This window comes from Chrysoperla carnea, chromosome 1, assembly GCF_905475395.1.
Source record: "Chrysoperla carnea chromosome 1, inChrCarn1.1, whole genome shotgun sequence".
In the NCBI taxonomy this organism is placed as follows: domain Eukaryota; kingdom Metazoa; phylum Arthropoda; class Insecta; order Neuroptera; family Chrysopidae; genus Chrysoperla; species Chrysoperla carnea.
Genome location: NC_058337.1, coordinates 131,472,025 through 131,489,623, shown reverse-complemented (window position 1 = coordinate 131,489,623; position 17,599 = coordinate 131,472,025). Strand labels below are relative to the sequence as shown.

General features: G+C 29.6%; 2 protein-coding genes across 3 annotated transcripts; one reads left to right on the top strand and one right to left on the bottom strand.

Annotated features, from left to right (window-relative positions):
- Positions 1 to 5,385: 5,385 nt before the first annotated feature.
- LOC123300237 (xylulose kinase-like) lies at positions 5,386 to 12,634 on the top strand. 2 transcript variants are annotated; one of them, XM_044882783.1, is made up of 9 exons: positions 5,386 to 5,403; positions 9,200 to 9,282; positions 9,631 to 9,964; positions 10,906 to 11,007; positions 11,065 to 11,350; positions 11,415 to 11,559; positions 11,709 to 11,998; positions 12,057 to 12,154; positions 12,232 to 12,634. In XM_044882783.1, the coding sequence occupies exons 3-9, from the start codon at positions 9,692 to 9,694 to the stop codon at positions 12,436 to 12,438; spliced, it is 1,401 nt and encodes a 466-aa protein (XP_044738718.1). In that variant the 5' UTR covers positions 5,386 to 5,403; positions 9,200 to 9,282; positions 9,631 to 9,691; the 3' UTR covers positions 12,439 to 12,634. The 2 variants fall into 2 exon arrangements, with proteins under 2 accessions (XP_044738718.1, XP_044738708.1); XM_044882773.1 differs by lacking the exon at positions 5,386 to 5,403 and adding an exon at positions 7,728 to 8,119.
- Positions 12,635 to 12,738: 104 nt separating this feature from the next.
- On the bottom strand, positions 12,739 to 16,509 carry LOC123305494 (U2 snRNP-associated SURP motif-containing protein-like). Its single transcript, XM_044887221.1, has 3 exons — positions 16,285 to 16,509; positions 14,532 to 15,301; positions 12,739 to 14,246 (listed from the first exon to the last, which is right to left on the bottom strand). Exons 1-3 carry the CDS (start codon positions 16,496 to 16,498, stop codon positions 13,233 to 13,235), a joined length of 1,998 nt encoding a protein of 665 aa, XP_044743156.1. The 5' UTR covers positions 16,499 to 16,509; the 3' UTR covers positions 12,739 to 13,232.
- Between the last annotated feature and the right edge of the window lie 1,090 nt (positions 16,510 to 17,599).

Sequence of the window (17,599 nt, the reverse complement as noted above, 5' to 3'; positions counted from 1 at the left end):
CAAAAATCAATTTCTCGGAACTATAAATATGAAATGTTACCCGTTAATTCCTGAATCATAAATAGAGACCTTTTCATGTGAATTTAATCATTATTAATAGTAGCAGATATGTTCCTGTACACCATTTTTAAAGTTTAATTTGTTTTTTTTGAATTACCATAGAATATATTTCTATCAATTCTCATAAACTTTCAAAATTTTTTAGTTAGATATAAATTTTCAACAAATTTGTCCAATTTAACCCCTTTTACGGTTTATGTTGAGTGTAAAATTTGCTAAGGACAGTATTAGATGCACCCATAGCCATTACCTATAATAATTTAAACGGTATAGATTTACCATAGAAACTTTATTTGGACGGTTAAGCTAAGTTAGGTTTCAGCTGCTACCCAAGTTGAGTGTTCAACCACAACCCCCAATACGATACTTGAAGAAAGCATCGTCCTATGAAGTATCCTTTCTTAATTCATTTGGAGTTGATTAACTGGTCTATCAATTGACAGTGGATTGAAACACAAATATCACAGAGTAATATACAATTTTTCGTGTACTATGACGAAATCTGCAAGGTGCAAACCCTCTCGGATTGCAAGGCCGTAGCCGGTGGCCCACGCGTTACACCGCCACTGTCTATAAGTTACCAAATAATGGTCGATTCAAGTGTGTTGACAAGTTCTGTAGTAGTTTCGATTTGCGATCTCAGCTAGTATCCTGTAACAGCCGATATGATACTTTGTATAGAACCTCTTAGAAAATTCACCTGGAAAACAATGGAATTCCAAAATAAATATTCCGTAATAGGGATCAATTTAAATTTGGCTAATTATGGGTACATTTTGAACTGTACCTCTCAATATTTATACTTAATAATAAATATAGAAGAGGGTTAATTTGTCAACTTTTAAGTCCATTTTAAACTTCTTGTACAAATCAAAAGTATTCTCAATTTTCCTTAGTCAAAATTTTATTAATAAAAAAATTTAGATCAATATTATAAAATTTAAAATATATTTTTAGGTATTTATAAAAAAAAAATTTTTACATAAATTACTTCAACAAAATCAATTTTTAATCAATTACATAATTTATTTTTTAATTTTTCAATCGTAAAACAGACTTTTTAGTTAATATTTTGATTGACCGTGCTTAGAAAATAATCCGCTCTTTTTTTTAAGCGGGCACTGTTTCTGTTAATTTAAGACCCGTTATTTATTTTTCCTGTAATTGGAAAAAAGATAAATATAGGAGTGCTAAATTTACAAGAAGATCATCCTGCTGTAAAATATCGTTTATTTTTTTAAAGAAGATAAGTTATTAATGTAAGAAGGTTCTTAATTTGCAAGCATCGCGACCGCGTGGTAGAAAAAACCGGAAGCACGAATATTATTTGAAAACCAGTGGGTATTCTCTGACCACGGCCATTTTAAAACATATGAATAATGTTTATCATCGTTCAACTGTTGATTTTTCATTCGTTAAACCTTTTTGTTTAATTAAAATAATTTCTCTATGATCATGATAAAGCTTTAAAGCTCATAGATGAAGCGTACACAGTACGTAGATAATGTTTTCGCATAGATTAAGATTGTATCGTAAAAGTTAAAAATCATCAAAAATTTAAACGAATATTGTATTGTTATGAGGCTTAGGTTTTAAATTCTGTCATCGTGTAGGTAATTTTGGCTAGTGGATATTCGAAAATCATCCGGTGAATCCAAAAGATGATAATTTTAACTTGTGGAATAAGCAGAATGATAGTTTTGAAGCTTGAAAAAAAACAGCGAAAATGTTTTCCTATAATTTTACTTCTTTCATTTTTTTTTCTTTAAAAGTTAACGTATAAAATTCTTTCATAAAAAATCAGTTATCCATAAAATAAATGAAACCAGAGTTACGTAGATAATTTTAATTATTAAAAATAAAATATTTTTAATGGCCTAAATAAAAATCAATAATAAAATTTATTACCAATAATCAATCAAATATTTGCCATACAATAATTAATAAATAAAGTTTCGAGATAGAAGTGAAGAAATTGGAAATATTTCGATATTTTTTACGATATAAATATATATTACTCGAAAACATTAAATAATGTTTTGAGGTGGTTTTTCTTTTTAAAATTAAAAAAAAAAAAATTGCATTTACATATTGGCAGTTTACAATTGATGAAAAGACGGAACACTGCCAAAATTTTAAAATAATTTTGATTAAAACATTCCTCGAAAAAAATTCATTATTTTTAGGTGGTTTGATTATAAAGGCAAATCACTCTTGTTCATGAAATTACGCAAAAATGTTTGTCAATAATTTGCGAGTTATTAAGTTGAAGTATTCAGTCAGGTGTTTAATCTTCATTGGGTGTTTTTAATGCGGCAATAGCGATGAATCGTTTCTGCGCGTTTCTTTCCACCGAGCCTTAGCATGGACAAACTTTCCATGACGTATCTAGGACAACTTCTCAATAATTTATCTTAATATTCGCTCTTGAAGATTACTTTCTTTTGAATGTACTGATCTTTGAGAGCTGACGCATCTGTGAGAATCACTAAAAAGCCGGAATTAGGATTCTGAAAGTTTTACGCCCAAGCATAAAAAAACTCCGAAACGCGGTATGGTAAAATAATCAGATGTTAAGCGACTAACGGTTTCTGGCCGGAACTAAAAGCTATTGTTTATTATTAGAAATTTTCACGGAAGCGTTATGTGATGGTAAAATTAATACGAAATGATATTTTCGCTTCCAATAGTCCTTTATTACTCCTTTAATGAAATATTTACAAATCTAACCACCTTAAAATATATATTGTTTTCAATATGAGGTGTAATCGTTAGGTAGCAAATTCATAGTTTTTCTAAATTTGCTACCTTTGGTGTTCTAATGATTTTCTTTCCTTCCAATTTTGAAAAATATAGGGTCATTAAATTTTTTAAAACAATTTTGTTCGACAAATCAAAATCAAAAGAGCACATGAAATGATTTTTCAAAATAACTAATAATGCTCGCAATTTAGGCTGTCAGAACACACAACAATAAAAATTCCACTGACGTGCTTACAAATAGAATTTATTCGAATACACTTTTTTTAGAGATCTTTTCGTTGACTGCAGAACAGAGCTGATAACACGGTAACAAAATTAGCAACTTTTGTTCTATATGATTTTTTAAAATAGTATATGCAATGTACATTACATAAATTCTATAACTTTTGCTATGTACTGCAGTTAATGGATAGTCTCATGAGAATTACTTATAATACTGTTTATATTTGTCCGTCTATCACAGACGAAGGGGAAAACACGAAAAAAGTCCTCATGAAACGAGAAAAAGTACAAAAATATCCATTATGATATTATATGACTTATTTAATAAAAGAAATACAATAACCTGCATAACCTCATTTATCTGTCAAACGAAAACAGGGTGTAACAAATAAAATTTCCACATAAATTTTTTTACAACGAAATTTAAAATAATGTGTGCTTTGAAGCCATAATTGTTTGCTGAAACAATAAAAACATAAATCAAAACAAACGATAATATTGAAAAAAAAAACTGAAATTTTATCTGTGATATAAATCAAAAACAAATTTAAAAAAATTTTTAAAATAACGAAGTTCAAATTTGAAATGTACGAAAAAAAACAAATATTTCCAGATTGTTTATGCGTAGATTCCATAGGGATACAATATCTTTATGGGTAAACCATAAAATCATTTCCTTCAAACTCAACCACGTCAAAACAATTGAATAAACTTTTTGTTTTGTTTTTAAATATTAGTTAATTGTGAACATAAATGTTCTATACTATACTTAGATTGCTGTCTTAATAACCGCTGATGAAGAAAGTATACGAATCAATTTGCTTACAAATACGAATAATTTGTTGACTCTTCAAGGATGTGATTTCTGTAACTTTTCATGTTAAGTAAAGATACTGCGAATATTGTCTCGAAAATATAGTCACCAATTTTAATCCGACTAAAAGACTTTTTAAGAACGTAGAAAATTGACTATACGTAATAGAACTTGAATAGAATTGTAATGCTTCGCGGAAAGTTCGTATGTGGTTTCATTTTCGCGAGTTTGAAACATTTTTTATTTGAGAAATTTTTGAAAATGCTGTATTTTCTGACACTTTTTTATTAGTTTAATAAAAATGTATTTGAATGATAAATGCAAAAAATTTCCCAAGTTGATAATGTTTCAGGGTTGCCATAATAAAGCCACATGCGATGTTAATGTTTCTCGCATAATAAATAACGTGTAGAATTTTCATTCTAGAGAGTAAGGTTCGATCTTACCTTTGGCTAATTTTTGTAAAATCAACAATTTTAAATTGAAAGCAATCTAAATTTAAAATAAACATTTATGTTTCTCTATTATTTGTAAATATGTTTTTTAAAATGCGATTATGTAATATTTGATAATGAAACTCAAATAATTATATTTTAAAAATTTAGAACTGATTTAAATTGATTGTGTATAGTGTCAAATATTGTTCGAAGATCAATTTTCAATTATTGATTAAGTAGTAAGTTAAATAAAATACAGTAAAGTCTTGGTATTTATATGGTACACACTGTCATGCAATAAGTATCAAATTTTAATACTATTTGTTTCCCTGTTTAACTTTTCCTTAGGTTAAAATTTTGAAGACCATTCTTTGATTTTTATTAACAAAAAACTTCTAAAGGAAAAAAAGCCATTTTCGGATATAATTTTTGGAATTTACTGGTTTTGAATTTAATAGGTCTAAGGGAAGACGTAGTATTTGACAGTCATTTCAGAGCGGTTTGAAATTTGAAAAGTTTTTGTCAAGATCGAATCTAACAACTTTTTCCCACTTGAAAATTTTCATTGCCGGGAATTTCTCTTTCAGGAGTCCGGGAAATACGAATTCCCTGCTTTGTTCAATTGCAAAAAAATAAAATTAAGCAGAATCTTAGCAAGTCTCTAAAATTTCAGCTGTTTTGAAATCAAATACTAAACATATTCCTAGTTATATTTTTATTCGACGGTTTTTTTAAAAATATATTTTCGTTTTAGCCAAAAATTACTAATTACCAAGATTTTATCGTAAATGCTTCGTTTCGTAAAAGAAAAATGAATGTGCATGATAATATGTGATTATAAACATGTTTTGTTTAAAATATTTTCAATAAAATCAATCAATAACGAAAATATGTCTTATCTTAATTATATTTTCCCCCGAAGATAGATACTTATGCTCTGTATCCAAAATCAACAGGAAAGGGTGGGGGGGGCAGTTTCATGACCCCCTGAACACATGATATGTCTGACTCACATAGTTGCAGAGTTTGATGGGAAACATCATGTTATGACATCAAATTGGACCTAGTTCTTCCGGTTTATTTGATAGCCAATTAAGATCCTAAACGGTAAGATATATAATATAACACTTTATATTTAGAAAGTTGATCCTCATAAAAAAATTAACAATTTTTGTTTAAAACATTTTATCGAAAAACGTTAGCTATCGGTGGAAACGCGACTTAAAAATATGCCATTATTGCATTTGATCTAAATAATTGCAATATTTTATTATAAATAAAAACCATTTCACGAATGAACTACCTTAATAAGTCTGAATGATCCCAGTACTATAAATTCTACTACAAATACAAGTTGAAGGTCGATTAAGACTTATAAATACGATTAAATAATACACAACTATTAATATTATTATTATTTCAAAATAAGATAAGAAAAATTATTTTTTTTCGGGGTCTTTAGTGTTGCATATTTTTATAATCTAGCTGTTTGTTTTATTTTATGAAATATTATAATAATAATAATAAAAAAACAGGGTCGTGTATCAATTATTTATATTAAATTACAATATGTTTTTCTATTTTCATAGAAATTATTACGGATGTTGTTTTAATGTAAATAAGAAACTAGCATTAATAAACTGCCTTAAATATTCTCTGCCCAATGTTCTCTGACATTTGAATTAAAATGAATAAAAGTAGAAATATTGATTGAACAACACATTACTTTAGGACGTTCTTAACGTTCACATTATACTTAAGGAGAAAATCACTTAAAGAAGAAATAACACACAAATGCAATTTATTTCATCACTTTAAATGTATTTTATGGAAAATCGAATGCCGCTTTTAAGTTATAATTTTCAAAACAGGAAAATATCTGTCATTATTTTAACTATAGTATTAAGTATAAAAATGTGGCCCATCACCTTGTACGATTGTGCAAAATTTCAAATCGTTATTCCTATAAATAATGAAAATATAAGGATGTCTTGATCTCAAATGCGACATACTCTATAAGTTTTTTTATAATCTGATGCAGTTTTTAAATTATATGGTTTTTTTTCTTTCACACCCTCCAAAAATTTGTCTAAAATTTACTTTCTTTGACTAGACATACAGTTAATCATACTGGTAGAAAGGGATAAATAATAAACACAGGTAAAGCCCCAACAAACGGTTAATGTAAAGAAATCAAAGTGAAAGACTTTTTAAATGCATAAAATTATAAAAAGAAGAAGTAGTTAAATCGGAAATGAAATTATTCTGTAAGTACATGACTTTTAATTATCAAGGTGATATTTATGTATTAAAAAACCCGTTAAACCACTTATACCGGGGGTTCCAAAATGAATGAACCATACTTTAATGGTAAGACATACACATCAACAAAATTTAAACTCTGATTGGAGTTGGATGTTTTTTCATTCAACCTTGTCAAGATATAGCAAAAAGTTAATTTTTCGCAAATTAAAATTTTTAGAAGCTGAGTTACTTCTTAGGGGATACTTTGCATCTAGAAAAAAAGAATTATTGTGTATCGATATCGAAAGGAAGTTTTTCTCTTATTTAATAATATCTACTTTACTAATAAGGTATATATTTTTGAAAGAATTTATTTATTACTTGATATCACATATATCCGGTTATTAGGCTGAGAATATACTTGCTACTTAGTAGCACAAAGCCTATTTTGAATTAAATTTCATGTAGTCGAAGATACTTCTATTTCGAATCGAGCACTGTTAGTTAATAAGTATTTCAATTTTGATGTTCTCCTAATAAAACTACATTAAATTTTAAGTTTTATTTAAGTCGATTGTTTCGATCTTCTCGAAACGGCGTTCCGGTATCTGTCTTTGGGAAAAGAAAAATTACCTTTGGTTAATATTTTAGAAGAATTAGCCTTGTTTTTGTATATGCTAAAGCTATGGCCAGACATGAAGCCGAACACCATCAAACAACAACGAAAATTGGATTTGTTTGACGAAATTTATGGATGTCCCTTAGTAGGGGGGATTTACTCCTGTCAAAACTACTCATTTGTAGGTTATAGTTCTTCTATAACCTAGCGTAAGGTAATTTATATTTCAAAAACTAGCCGAAATATCTCCTCATCTTTAAAAAACTACAAGAGTTTCTTTCGGAATATTCCCTACTTCATCAACAGTAGCAAATATATTCTCAGCCTAAAATGATAAGATAATATTCTTATAATTTTTGACGATACGGTTCACGGAATTAAATAAATCCATTTACTATCTGCCCCACCGCTTGTTGGCATGTAATTTCATTTACATTTCTCAAAGTATTTTAATACAAAACAAAATGCAAATACACCTCTGTGTATAAAATTATCACACATTTTTAATAATTAGAAAAAAAAATCAGAATATAATCTTTATATTCACACAAGAATATTGTTTGATATTATTATTTTCTTAAAATGTGTTGTATAGTGATGACCGTAAAAGACCTCTTTACATAAGATTACAGAATAATAATTTTTTAAATCTATGAGAATACTTAAACGAACGGTATATCTGTAATTCTGTACTATTATTATGTATACAATTACTGCAGTAAACTACATCTCTTTGTAAATAAAGATATTACTACACAACTATACATAAAAGGAATTTCCAGTGAAAAGTTCAACCACTCACTATTATTATAAGAAAAATACAATACGGTTTTTGTTGTTATTAATATTACGAAAAAAAGGTTTAATGTTTAATTTGTGTTTGATCGGAAAATTACAAGAGCAATGGGTGTCGATAATAATGAATCAACATATTTAGGATTTGATTTTAGTACACAACAAGTAAGCGCAATTTTTTTACATGTTTAAAAAAAAAAAATATTGATTTGTATGATTATTGATAAAACAAATTTCACTAATAACCAACCTGTTATAAATATACCTTCCGTGTTCTCTCGATATAATTATAAATTATCATATAAAATATAAATAATATCACGCATGCGTGTGATGATTCATCAACAATTTTATCAAATTTGAAAAATATGTTTAGATGTGACATCTATGATTTGTTTAATAAAATATTCTTATTTAATTTTGGCGCTCATAAGGTAGTTTATTCTTAAAAGACCAGAGAAAAAAATTCAACATACTAATTCGGTAATTATAAATTAGTAGGGTAATTAAATTTTTCTAACAAAACATGTTAGGATCAAAGAGGAACATAATTATTTAGACACTTTAAATTCGGCCGTCACCTCGATCACGATACTGATAAAAGAAAGAATATCTTTTATATTTTATACAGAAACTCTTCTTTTTTTCGAATTAACTGTGTAAACGCACTCTGTACCTATTTATTCTTAGAATAGCGGAATAGGAAATATGCATGAACCAAAATAAGCCATCAAAGATTTGTTTGTATATCTTTATCTAACAAAACAGAGTTTAACATGGAGTTATGTTAAATAGTATATGACGTCAAATACCATGTCCTATATCTCTGTCTAATTAATAGTTTAAAATACTTATATCATTCGTATTTCTTGGTCGATTTTCATTTTAATTTCCTTTTTGCCACCCTTTTATCGTATTTTCATATTTTGTAAAGAAATGCGAAAATAAATTTAGAAATTAAAAATATATCACTATACAGGGGCGAACTTAAGAGACATGGTACCTCAGGCATATTCGAAAGCACTCTATTTCTATTAAAATGTATATGGCCGCATTCAGTCTACTCATATGAATACCAATTTTTGCTCAATTGTAAAAGAAAATTGATTCCTTATCTAAAATGCGTTTATTTCAGTTACAGATTTTTTAAACTAGTTTCAATTATTAGTTTTATTTTACAATTTAGGGTTAAGCCTAAGCCTAATTCCATTCTTACTGTATTTAAATTTTAAAATTTTGTTTTAGGTCAAAGCAGTTGTTATTAATAATAATTTGGAATTAATCCATGAAGCGTTCGTTCAGTTCGATAATGAATTGCCAGAATTTCGGTTTGTACTTATTACAATGAAGTTAAGTGTCCTCATTAACAATGTAGAATCCAAATCGTAAGAGCTATACGGAATGGGAATTTATTTTTACAAATATTTATTGTATTTCTAAAGGTGGTGGCTTCTTTCTGTAAAAATTTGATATGGATACTCATTGTATGAGGTCTTTCATTTTTATTTTGAATACTCTTTAATGTTGCATGCAAAAGAATAATAAATCTTTTGGTGCTGCCACTACAAAACGAATCTATTGCGCATGTTTCTGCAGCTTTAAAAATGTATTAAATTCATACTTAAGTTTATCGAATGTAGTCGAAAATTATTTCATGTTTGCTATTTATTTTGTAGAACCCATGGAGGTGTACACCAAAGTCGAGAACGAACAAATATTGTTACAGCCCCCGTTTTAATGTGGGTCAAAGCACTGGATATGATCTTTGATAAATTGACAATATGTGGGGTTGATTTTTCAAAAGTTGTATCAGTATCGGGATCAGCACAACAACATGGATCAGTTTACTGGCAAAATGGAAGTAGTAAAGTTTTAGAAAATTTAGATTCCAGTCGATTTTTACATGAACAGTTAGTTGGATGTTTTTCGATAAGTGAAAGTCCAGTTTGGATGGATTCAAGTACATCTGAATATTGTAAAAAATTAGAAGAATGTGTTGGTGGAAAGGAGGTAATCGTTAAAATATGAATATTCAAAAAAAGAAAATATTTCTAGCATTTTGTAAATTTCGACAGAGAAGTTGAAAATCCCCAACTTGCCCCTCTGGTTAAATTTTGAATCCAATTTTGCATTTAGTTCTCATAAATTGCCGCTATTTTGTTTATGATGTGACTAGATTTGATTTCTTTAAGGGTGCCTACCGACTGCGCCAATTATGTTTCATAGACAGCTTTAATTGATAGATATTTATTTTAGTACAAGATCCGAATTAAGGTCGACCTTCACCTATCTGCTTACCGAATGAAAGTTATTTTTTATGAAATGTAAAATATTTACAAATATCCCTGTTGTGGGTTGCCTTAAAAAATATAGTCCAGACAACTTTTAATAAAAATATCAAAACTGGGAAAGCTTGTAAACATTATTTTTTGACTGATTTTGTGGACAATCATATAGCACCGTATTTGCAATAAAATTATCTTTATTTATATATGCGAGTTAATGAATTAACAGATGAACGTAATTACTATTCACAACCTGTATAAATGCGATTATAGTGAACGAAAAAAGGCAGACAACATAGCTGCTGCATATTCTTTATGGCTTTTACTTTCGAGTAGATCAAAATTCGTAAGATTTGCAAGTCAGTGAAAAATTTCTAAAAATTTTACTCTTGATATTTTCACTAAAAGTAGTCTGGACCACATTTTTTAAGGCAACCCATTGCAGGGATATTTGTTAACATTTTATATTTCATAAAAAATAACTTTCATCCGGTAAACAGATGGGTGAAGGTCGATCCTAATTGGGATCTTAGACTATTTTTTTTTTAATTATGTTTCAAAAAAGGTTTTTGGTAGCATTTTGACCACCTAAGTTAAAATAGAATCCTTTTAACTTCCAAACAAATGTCTAAAATTTAAAACTTAATAAATAATTTTTATTTTTAGAATTTAGCTAAGATAACGGGTTCAAAAGCATATGAAAGATTTACTGGCGCACAAATTGCTAAAGTTGCTGATAAAAATCCCGACGCCTATAAAAATACAGAAGTAAGTCTGACTGAATTTCTAAAAGTTCATTGTAACTCAATATTGACATTTTTTTAGCGAATTTCATTGGTTAGTAGTTTTGCATGTTCGTTACTGTTAGGCAGCATTGCTCCAATTGACTATGCGGATGGATCTGGCATGAATTTATTAGATATACGTACAAAAGATTGGCATCAGCCATGTCTGGATGTTTGTGGTGAGAATTTACGAGAAAAATTAGGTAAACCAGTTCCATCTTACACAAATTTAGGTAATATTTCTACATATTGTATAGAAAGGTTTGGATTTAATCCAAATTGTAAGGTTGTTGCATTTACTGGTGATAATCCAGCATCATTAGCAGGTTTGTTTTACGTAATATATTTAGTTATAACTTTTATCACAAGTGGCGCCACTTTGTATTTTAGGAATGAAATTACAAGATGGATGGCTTGCTATAAGTTTAGGTACAAGTGACACCGTATTTTTATGGATAAATCAACCAAAAGTTGTATCTGATGGACATATTTTATGTAATCCAGTCAATTCTGATGCGTATATGGCTATGTTATGGTAATATTTCAAATAATTTTTGCATATAAGTTTTTTATGGCCATAAAGATTTATGACTTACAATCATTGATAGTCATGATTAGGATGTCTCCCGTGGGAAAAAACCTCTACGATTATTTGTAAGTTTAATAAATTATTTTTTGTTTCAGTTTTAAAAATGGTTCCTTAACAAGGGAACGATTACGAAACAGTTGTGCAGACGGATCATGGGACATTTTTAATGAATTGATTGATAGTACACCAAGGGGAAATTTTGGAAATATGGCTTTATATTATGATACACAAGAGATCATTCCATTTTTAAAAGGCGATTATAGATTCAATAAAGCTGATACTCGAGTAACCAGATTTACAAGTTATGAAGTTGAGATTCGAGCATTAATTGAAGGACAATTTATTGCTAGGCGCGCACATGCCGAAGATATTGGTTTCCATTTAGGTAATTTCATCAGATTCGAAATAATATTTTATGTAATTTACTATTTTTACTACTTTAGGACCAGAAACAAAAATTTTAGCAACTGGAGGTGCGTCTAAGAATAAAGCAATTTTACAAGTTTTATCTGATGTCTTTAACGCACCAGTTTATACGCAGGTAAATTTTTTCTCAATTTGTGAAACGGAATCTGTTCAACTGGACGTGTCTCGTATTAATGCCAAAAATTTTTACAGGAAACAGCAAATTCTGCTGTTTTGGGAGCATCATATCAAGCAAAACATGGTTTATACTGTAAAGAAAAAAGTTACGATGAAATTACCTCAGTGTTAACCCCACCAACATTAGTTTGTGAACCGTTTAAAGATGCACCTGAATTATATGATCCAATGGTTTTACGATATCGAAATATACTTAACACGTTATTAAGTGAGAAAAACTGAAGATTGTGATGCCTCGATACAGCTTAAATGATTCTAAATTATTTTCCATTCCTACTATTTTTTTCGTTAATTCTTCTTAATATATTTTAACATTGTTGCATTTGTTATATGATCTGATTTTTCTTAAAACAGATGCTTGTTTCTAAGAAACATTTTTTAAAGAAACTCACAGTACCTCTAATCTATTTTAGCACAACATTCCATTTTAATTAAAATATTTATTATATTAAATAATAATTATATTAATATATTACGTTTTATTTAAATTGTTATACATTGTTTTATTTATTATCCTAATAATCTAGGCTCCCATGGCATGAGAGCACACTCGACCTCATCGAGCACCCTTAAAATAGAATAAGCCCTAAAGTAGAAAGAAGTATAATCCGATGATTGCTAATCAAATCTGTTCCAAAACTATTGACAATTGATAAGTATACTGGTGGTCCAAATTGGAACTACTGAAAAAGCAGTAAACTTTTATTTAAGAAGAGATAAGTTTTAATTATCTGATTTAAATTTGAATATTTTGATTGGCTTTAAAAATGGTAAGCACAATTATTGCCATCTGGTAGTGTAAATTGGAACTACTAATATCTGGCCCACTTCCTCTTTTAATTAATACGAATTATTATCTCCAGTTGACGGGTTGCAACTCCCAGTTATTAATAGCAATTACTAACTTTGTGGACAAATTGTGAAAGCATTAGCCTAACAATTGGTTTATACCAACTGGTTTAATTGGTATACTCCATCAAACACGTCAGAGATTTGAAATAACATCATTGTTTCTTCTAATCCCATTTTGATGGGATGTGTATTGACAGAATGCGTGTATCATCTTTTCCACTAGATCTGGGTGACGAATTCCACGATTCTCCATCAGCATCTTCAGTAGAATCTGAGAATACTTCATGATCTGATCCATTATCGTTTTTATTTTTTGAATACGTACACTCAATAACTTCGTCCATTAACGGTGTACCGTCATCGTCACTATTATCCTCACATTCCATTTCTATTTCATTAGTTTGCGACGTTGGAAACACTCCAAAAATATTTTCCAATCGTATAATAAACTCATTTGGATAGTAGGTTTCCTTCTTCCAGATATCAAACATTCGAAATACTCGTTCTTTAAATCCTAATCCTACTAAAGTTTCTTGAGTTTTATATAAATTGTGCGCATGATTAAATATCTCAAAGATACGTGTATCGATTGCGCGTCGATATTGTGACGTATTGTGAATTTTATGCTGTAAATTACTCAAAATATCGGATATTAAGTATAAACAGGATATTGTTTGATGGATATTCGTTGTATTTCTAACTTTATCCAGAATACAGTTACAAATATCATCCGCTGCTTTTCCATGTTGCATTACGAAAACCATTGCATCCGCAATTTTTAATCGTTCTGGTGTGATTGCATTTAACAATTGTTCGAAACGTTCTTTTTGCGCTGTTGATAAACTTTTACTCGGATCTTTGTAATTACTTTCAATTAAATGTTCAGGCATCCCTTGCGTGTACATATTCATTGGCGGAGGTCGCCATATTGATCCTCCTTCAAACATTCGAAAATCATCTGTACGCCATTCTTTAAGGCTGTCTCCTTGTAAAATCGAGAATAATTTCCATCTATAATACACATGTAAATGACTGTTGTTATCAAATAGAAAACTAAACATTGGATTATTGATTTCTTTTTTCATAATCATCGCCTCAAAAAGTGGACCTTCTCGAATTACAAACTCGATCATTCGATGAATTAAACACCAAATTTTTCTATCGGTTGGAATAACTACCTTCAATGAAATTATTAAAGACAGTTAATGAAAACTTTAAGTATCCTCACGACCTTCTGCACGAGATTTCGGGATAATTCTGTTTTTTATTCGCCTGAATCCGATTAATAAGAGCAGAGATATTCAAGAAAACGTCACCCAAGAAAACAATCTATAGATAAATTGTCCCAAAACCGCGTGCAGAAGGTCGTGCGGAACCGAATAACGTATTTTCTGCACTTTTTACAACGAAAGAAACCTATTTAAAAAAGATTATATATAGATTAACTCAACTAAGATAATTACCTTGATTACGGATTGCGACAATAAACTATTCCAATTATGTTTGTCTTCTCTATCTATCGCAATATCTGGATTTATAGGTTGTGCATTGAATGGTAACCCAGAAAAAGGCGGAGGTTTTGAAAGTTCTTGAAACGCTGTAGGGATATAAACAGGATGTACCGGTAATGGAACACATTTACCCCAACAAATACGTAATTCGTATCCCATAATATTTTTAGCATTTAAATTATGTAACGCCCGTTCTGCATCATTTCGATTCATAAACGCAACAAATCCACAATGATGACCACGTGATTTTTCTTCCTCAGTACGAGGCCACATTATTTTTACACTTGCTAATGGACCAAATTTACCAAATATTTCCATTAATTGATTTTCCGTTAATTTTGGATTTAAATTACCCAAATATAAATTTGTAGTGTTTGGATCACAAACATCAAAATTACCCATTTCATTTCGTAACATTAATTGAAAATCTGTTTCAGAAATTGTGGATATCATTGATTTGAGTTTATGGCGTTCTTCACGTTCTTCTTGACTTTGTTTCATTTCTTCTTTTAATAATTCCAAATTACTTTTTTTCGGTTCTTTGTCTTTTCTCTTATGAAACAAATCCATTTTGGAATCGTTGTTGACTAATTTTGTACATTCTCGAAGTTTGTCAACGGATAAATTTGATGATTCTTTCGATGACGTATTTTTTGCCGTTGGTTTATAAATACGACCGCGTTCTTTTGGATCTTCTTTTTTCCGTTCGGGATTATATACACCTTGATTTGGAAAAATTAAAACATAAGTATCACAAGAAGCTTTCGAAATCGTATTAATACTAAAATTGTTTCTGTGACAGTTTCTCATCGACCAAATAGAGCATGATTGATTAGGCGGATTCGAGCGATTATTCGGAACTAACGAAGAAAACGAAACGTTCAATGTATGACTATATTTCACAAATGGTTACTAACCCGTCTAAGGAAAGCCACTATATTTTTTTTTTTAAATCTGGGAAACGGGAAATTTTTTGTAAAATATGAAGGGTGTCCCTAAAATAACGCAATTAAATTTTTATTAATTCATAAAATTTGTATAATCCACTCATCTTAGTCAAAAAAAAGGAGTCAATCGCTTCGTAATCTAACGGAAAAAGCTGAACGTTTGTACAATTCTTTATTTTGATAATGCAAAGGTTGTCTCAAAAGTCACATATGGCCACGTATCAGCGTCCTTAGATATTCAAGGTCAAAAGTAGCAAAAATTAATTTTTGATATCTTGTTTCCTTTGCCTTCATTGTATTTACATTTATTATAAAAGTTGTAGAGGATAAAATTTTCTACAAATTTCAATTGAACCTTTTTTTATAAGTTGAACCGTTTTGGAAATAGAGCAGAAGAACGAAACGAAATTTTGGGAATACTTGAGAACGATCGAATATCATACGAGAAATCCTGCGTTAATCCCTTTATACACAATTTTTGGTTCTCGATTTTAAAAAAACAATTTTTTAAGGAAAGTTTGACTTATAAATGGCGAAGTTTATTTGAACATTCAACCTGCGTCTTTCAAAATATTGATTTTAATTAACCAAATAGCGTTTTCACGTAACTAAATCGGGATTTATTGAAATTGGAAGGAAAATAATTTTTCCCAAATTAGTTAATTTTTTTTATTGGTTTTGCTCCTTTTGGATCAGTTGGAAATTATCGATTTTCAGTCCGTAATAAACTATTAGAAGTTAAAAAATGTTTATTTTACCTCCTTTAATCCAAACTTTTTCATTGGTTGATGATGTTGGTTCTTGAAAAGTATTGAAGAATTCTTGAAATACATGACCAACGGCCTCTTCATCTTCTCGATGACGTTGTTCCATAAGTTTTTTCTTTGATTGTAACGGTTTTCCCATATTACCAGTCGCAAATGCTTTTAATTTTTCTTCTGCTAATTGTCGTAATATTTTCTTGTTTTCCATCGTGTAGTTTAATTATCCAATGATTTTCTGTTTCTATACACGGCTGTCAAAATTACATAATTGATGCGTAAACAAATTCCAAAGCTAACTTTATAACTTAAAATTTATCGATTATAAAATTTCCACTTAAAATTTATACAGGGTGTTTTTTTAATTGAACACAAGCAAATAGCTTAAAAAATAAGTTTTGTAGAAAACATTTTCAATGAATGGGTGTCATTCGTATTTTAAATTTTCATCAATATTTTTTATATTATTCTAGTGATTGTTTGTTACTCAGTATAGGTACAGGAACACAGGGACAATCCAGAGAATTGTGAAGCTGACGAGCTTGCTAGAAATGACACAAGGCTATCGGGTCCAATTATCAATGGAAATCCGGGAGTTTGCTTTTCTGTTCCTGATTGAGGAAATCTTAAGAAAGGCCAATCTTAGATGGAGAGAGGTTCCAAAGATCTTATCTCGCTTCAAAGAACCTCTTTAAGCAAAATCGTTGCGGCTATTACATGATAGCTCTTCTTAAATAGATCCAAATGGTTGATGAAGTTGTGACCGGAAATGAGCCAACCTACTTTTTGGGTATCACGACGGACCCTATGGTTTATTTGCGTCAAGCCCATCCCAGGCAGCCACTCTAATTTAACCTAACCTTGTAATCTAGTAGCCTTAAGATTCATAATTTACTATTTTTGCTAAAATTTCTTCTTTATAGAGGTTTGAAATGTAGAAACAGATCTTTACCGAAATTATTTAAATTGCCGTCCAATGGTCCATGCACTGTTGGGGAAAATCACAGATGAAACCCAAAACTATTAATTTGCAGATATTCAAAGAGATTGCTGCAACGTTTCGATAATTTCTCTTGTAGAGCCGGTGGATTTTCATGGTTTTCCGAAATGTTTCTTCAGGACATTCTGGACAGCTCCTGCATATCTGGTAGCAAAGTTTTTTTACTCCACGTTTTAATATAGGGTTCGTGTAGATAGAATTTAAGCAGTTCATCACTTGATATAAAACTTAAATTTTTCTATAACTTTAGGAGTTTTTTTATCGAGAGTGCTGACAGTGAGTTTAAGGTCATTGCTCGAAGATACAGAGAGA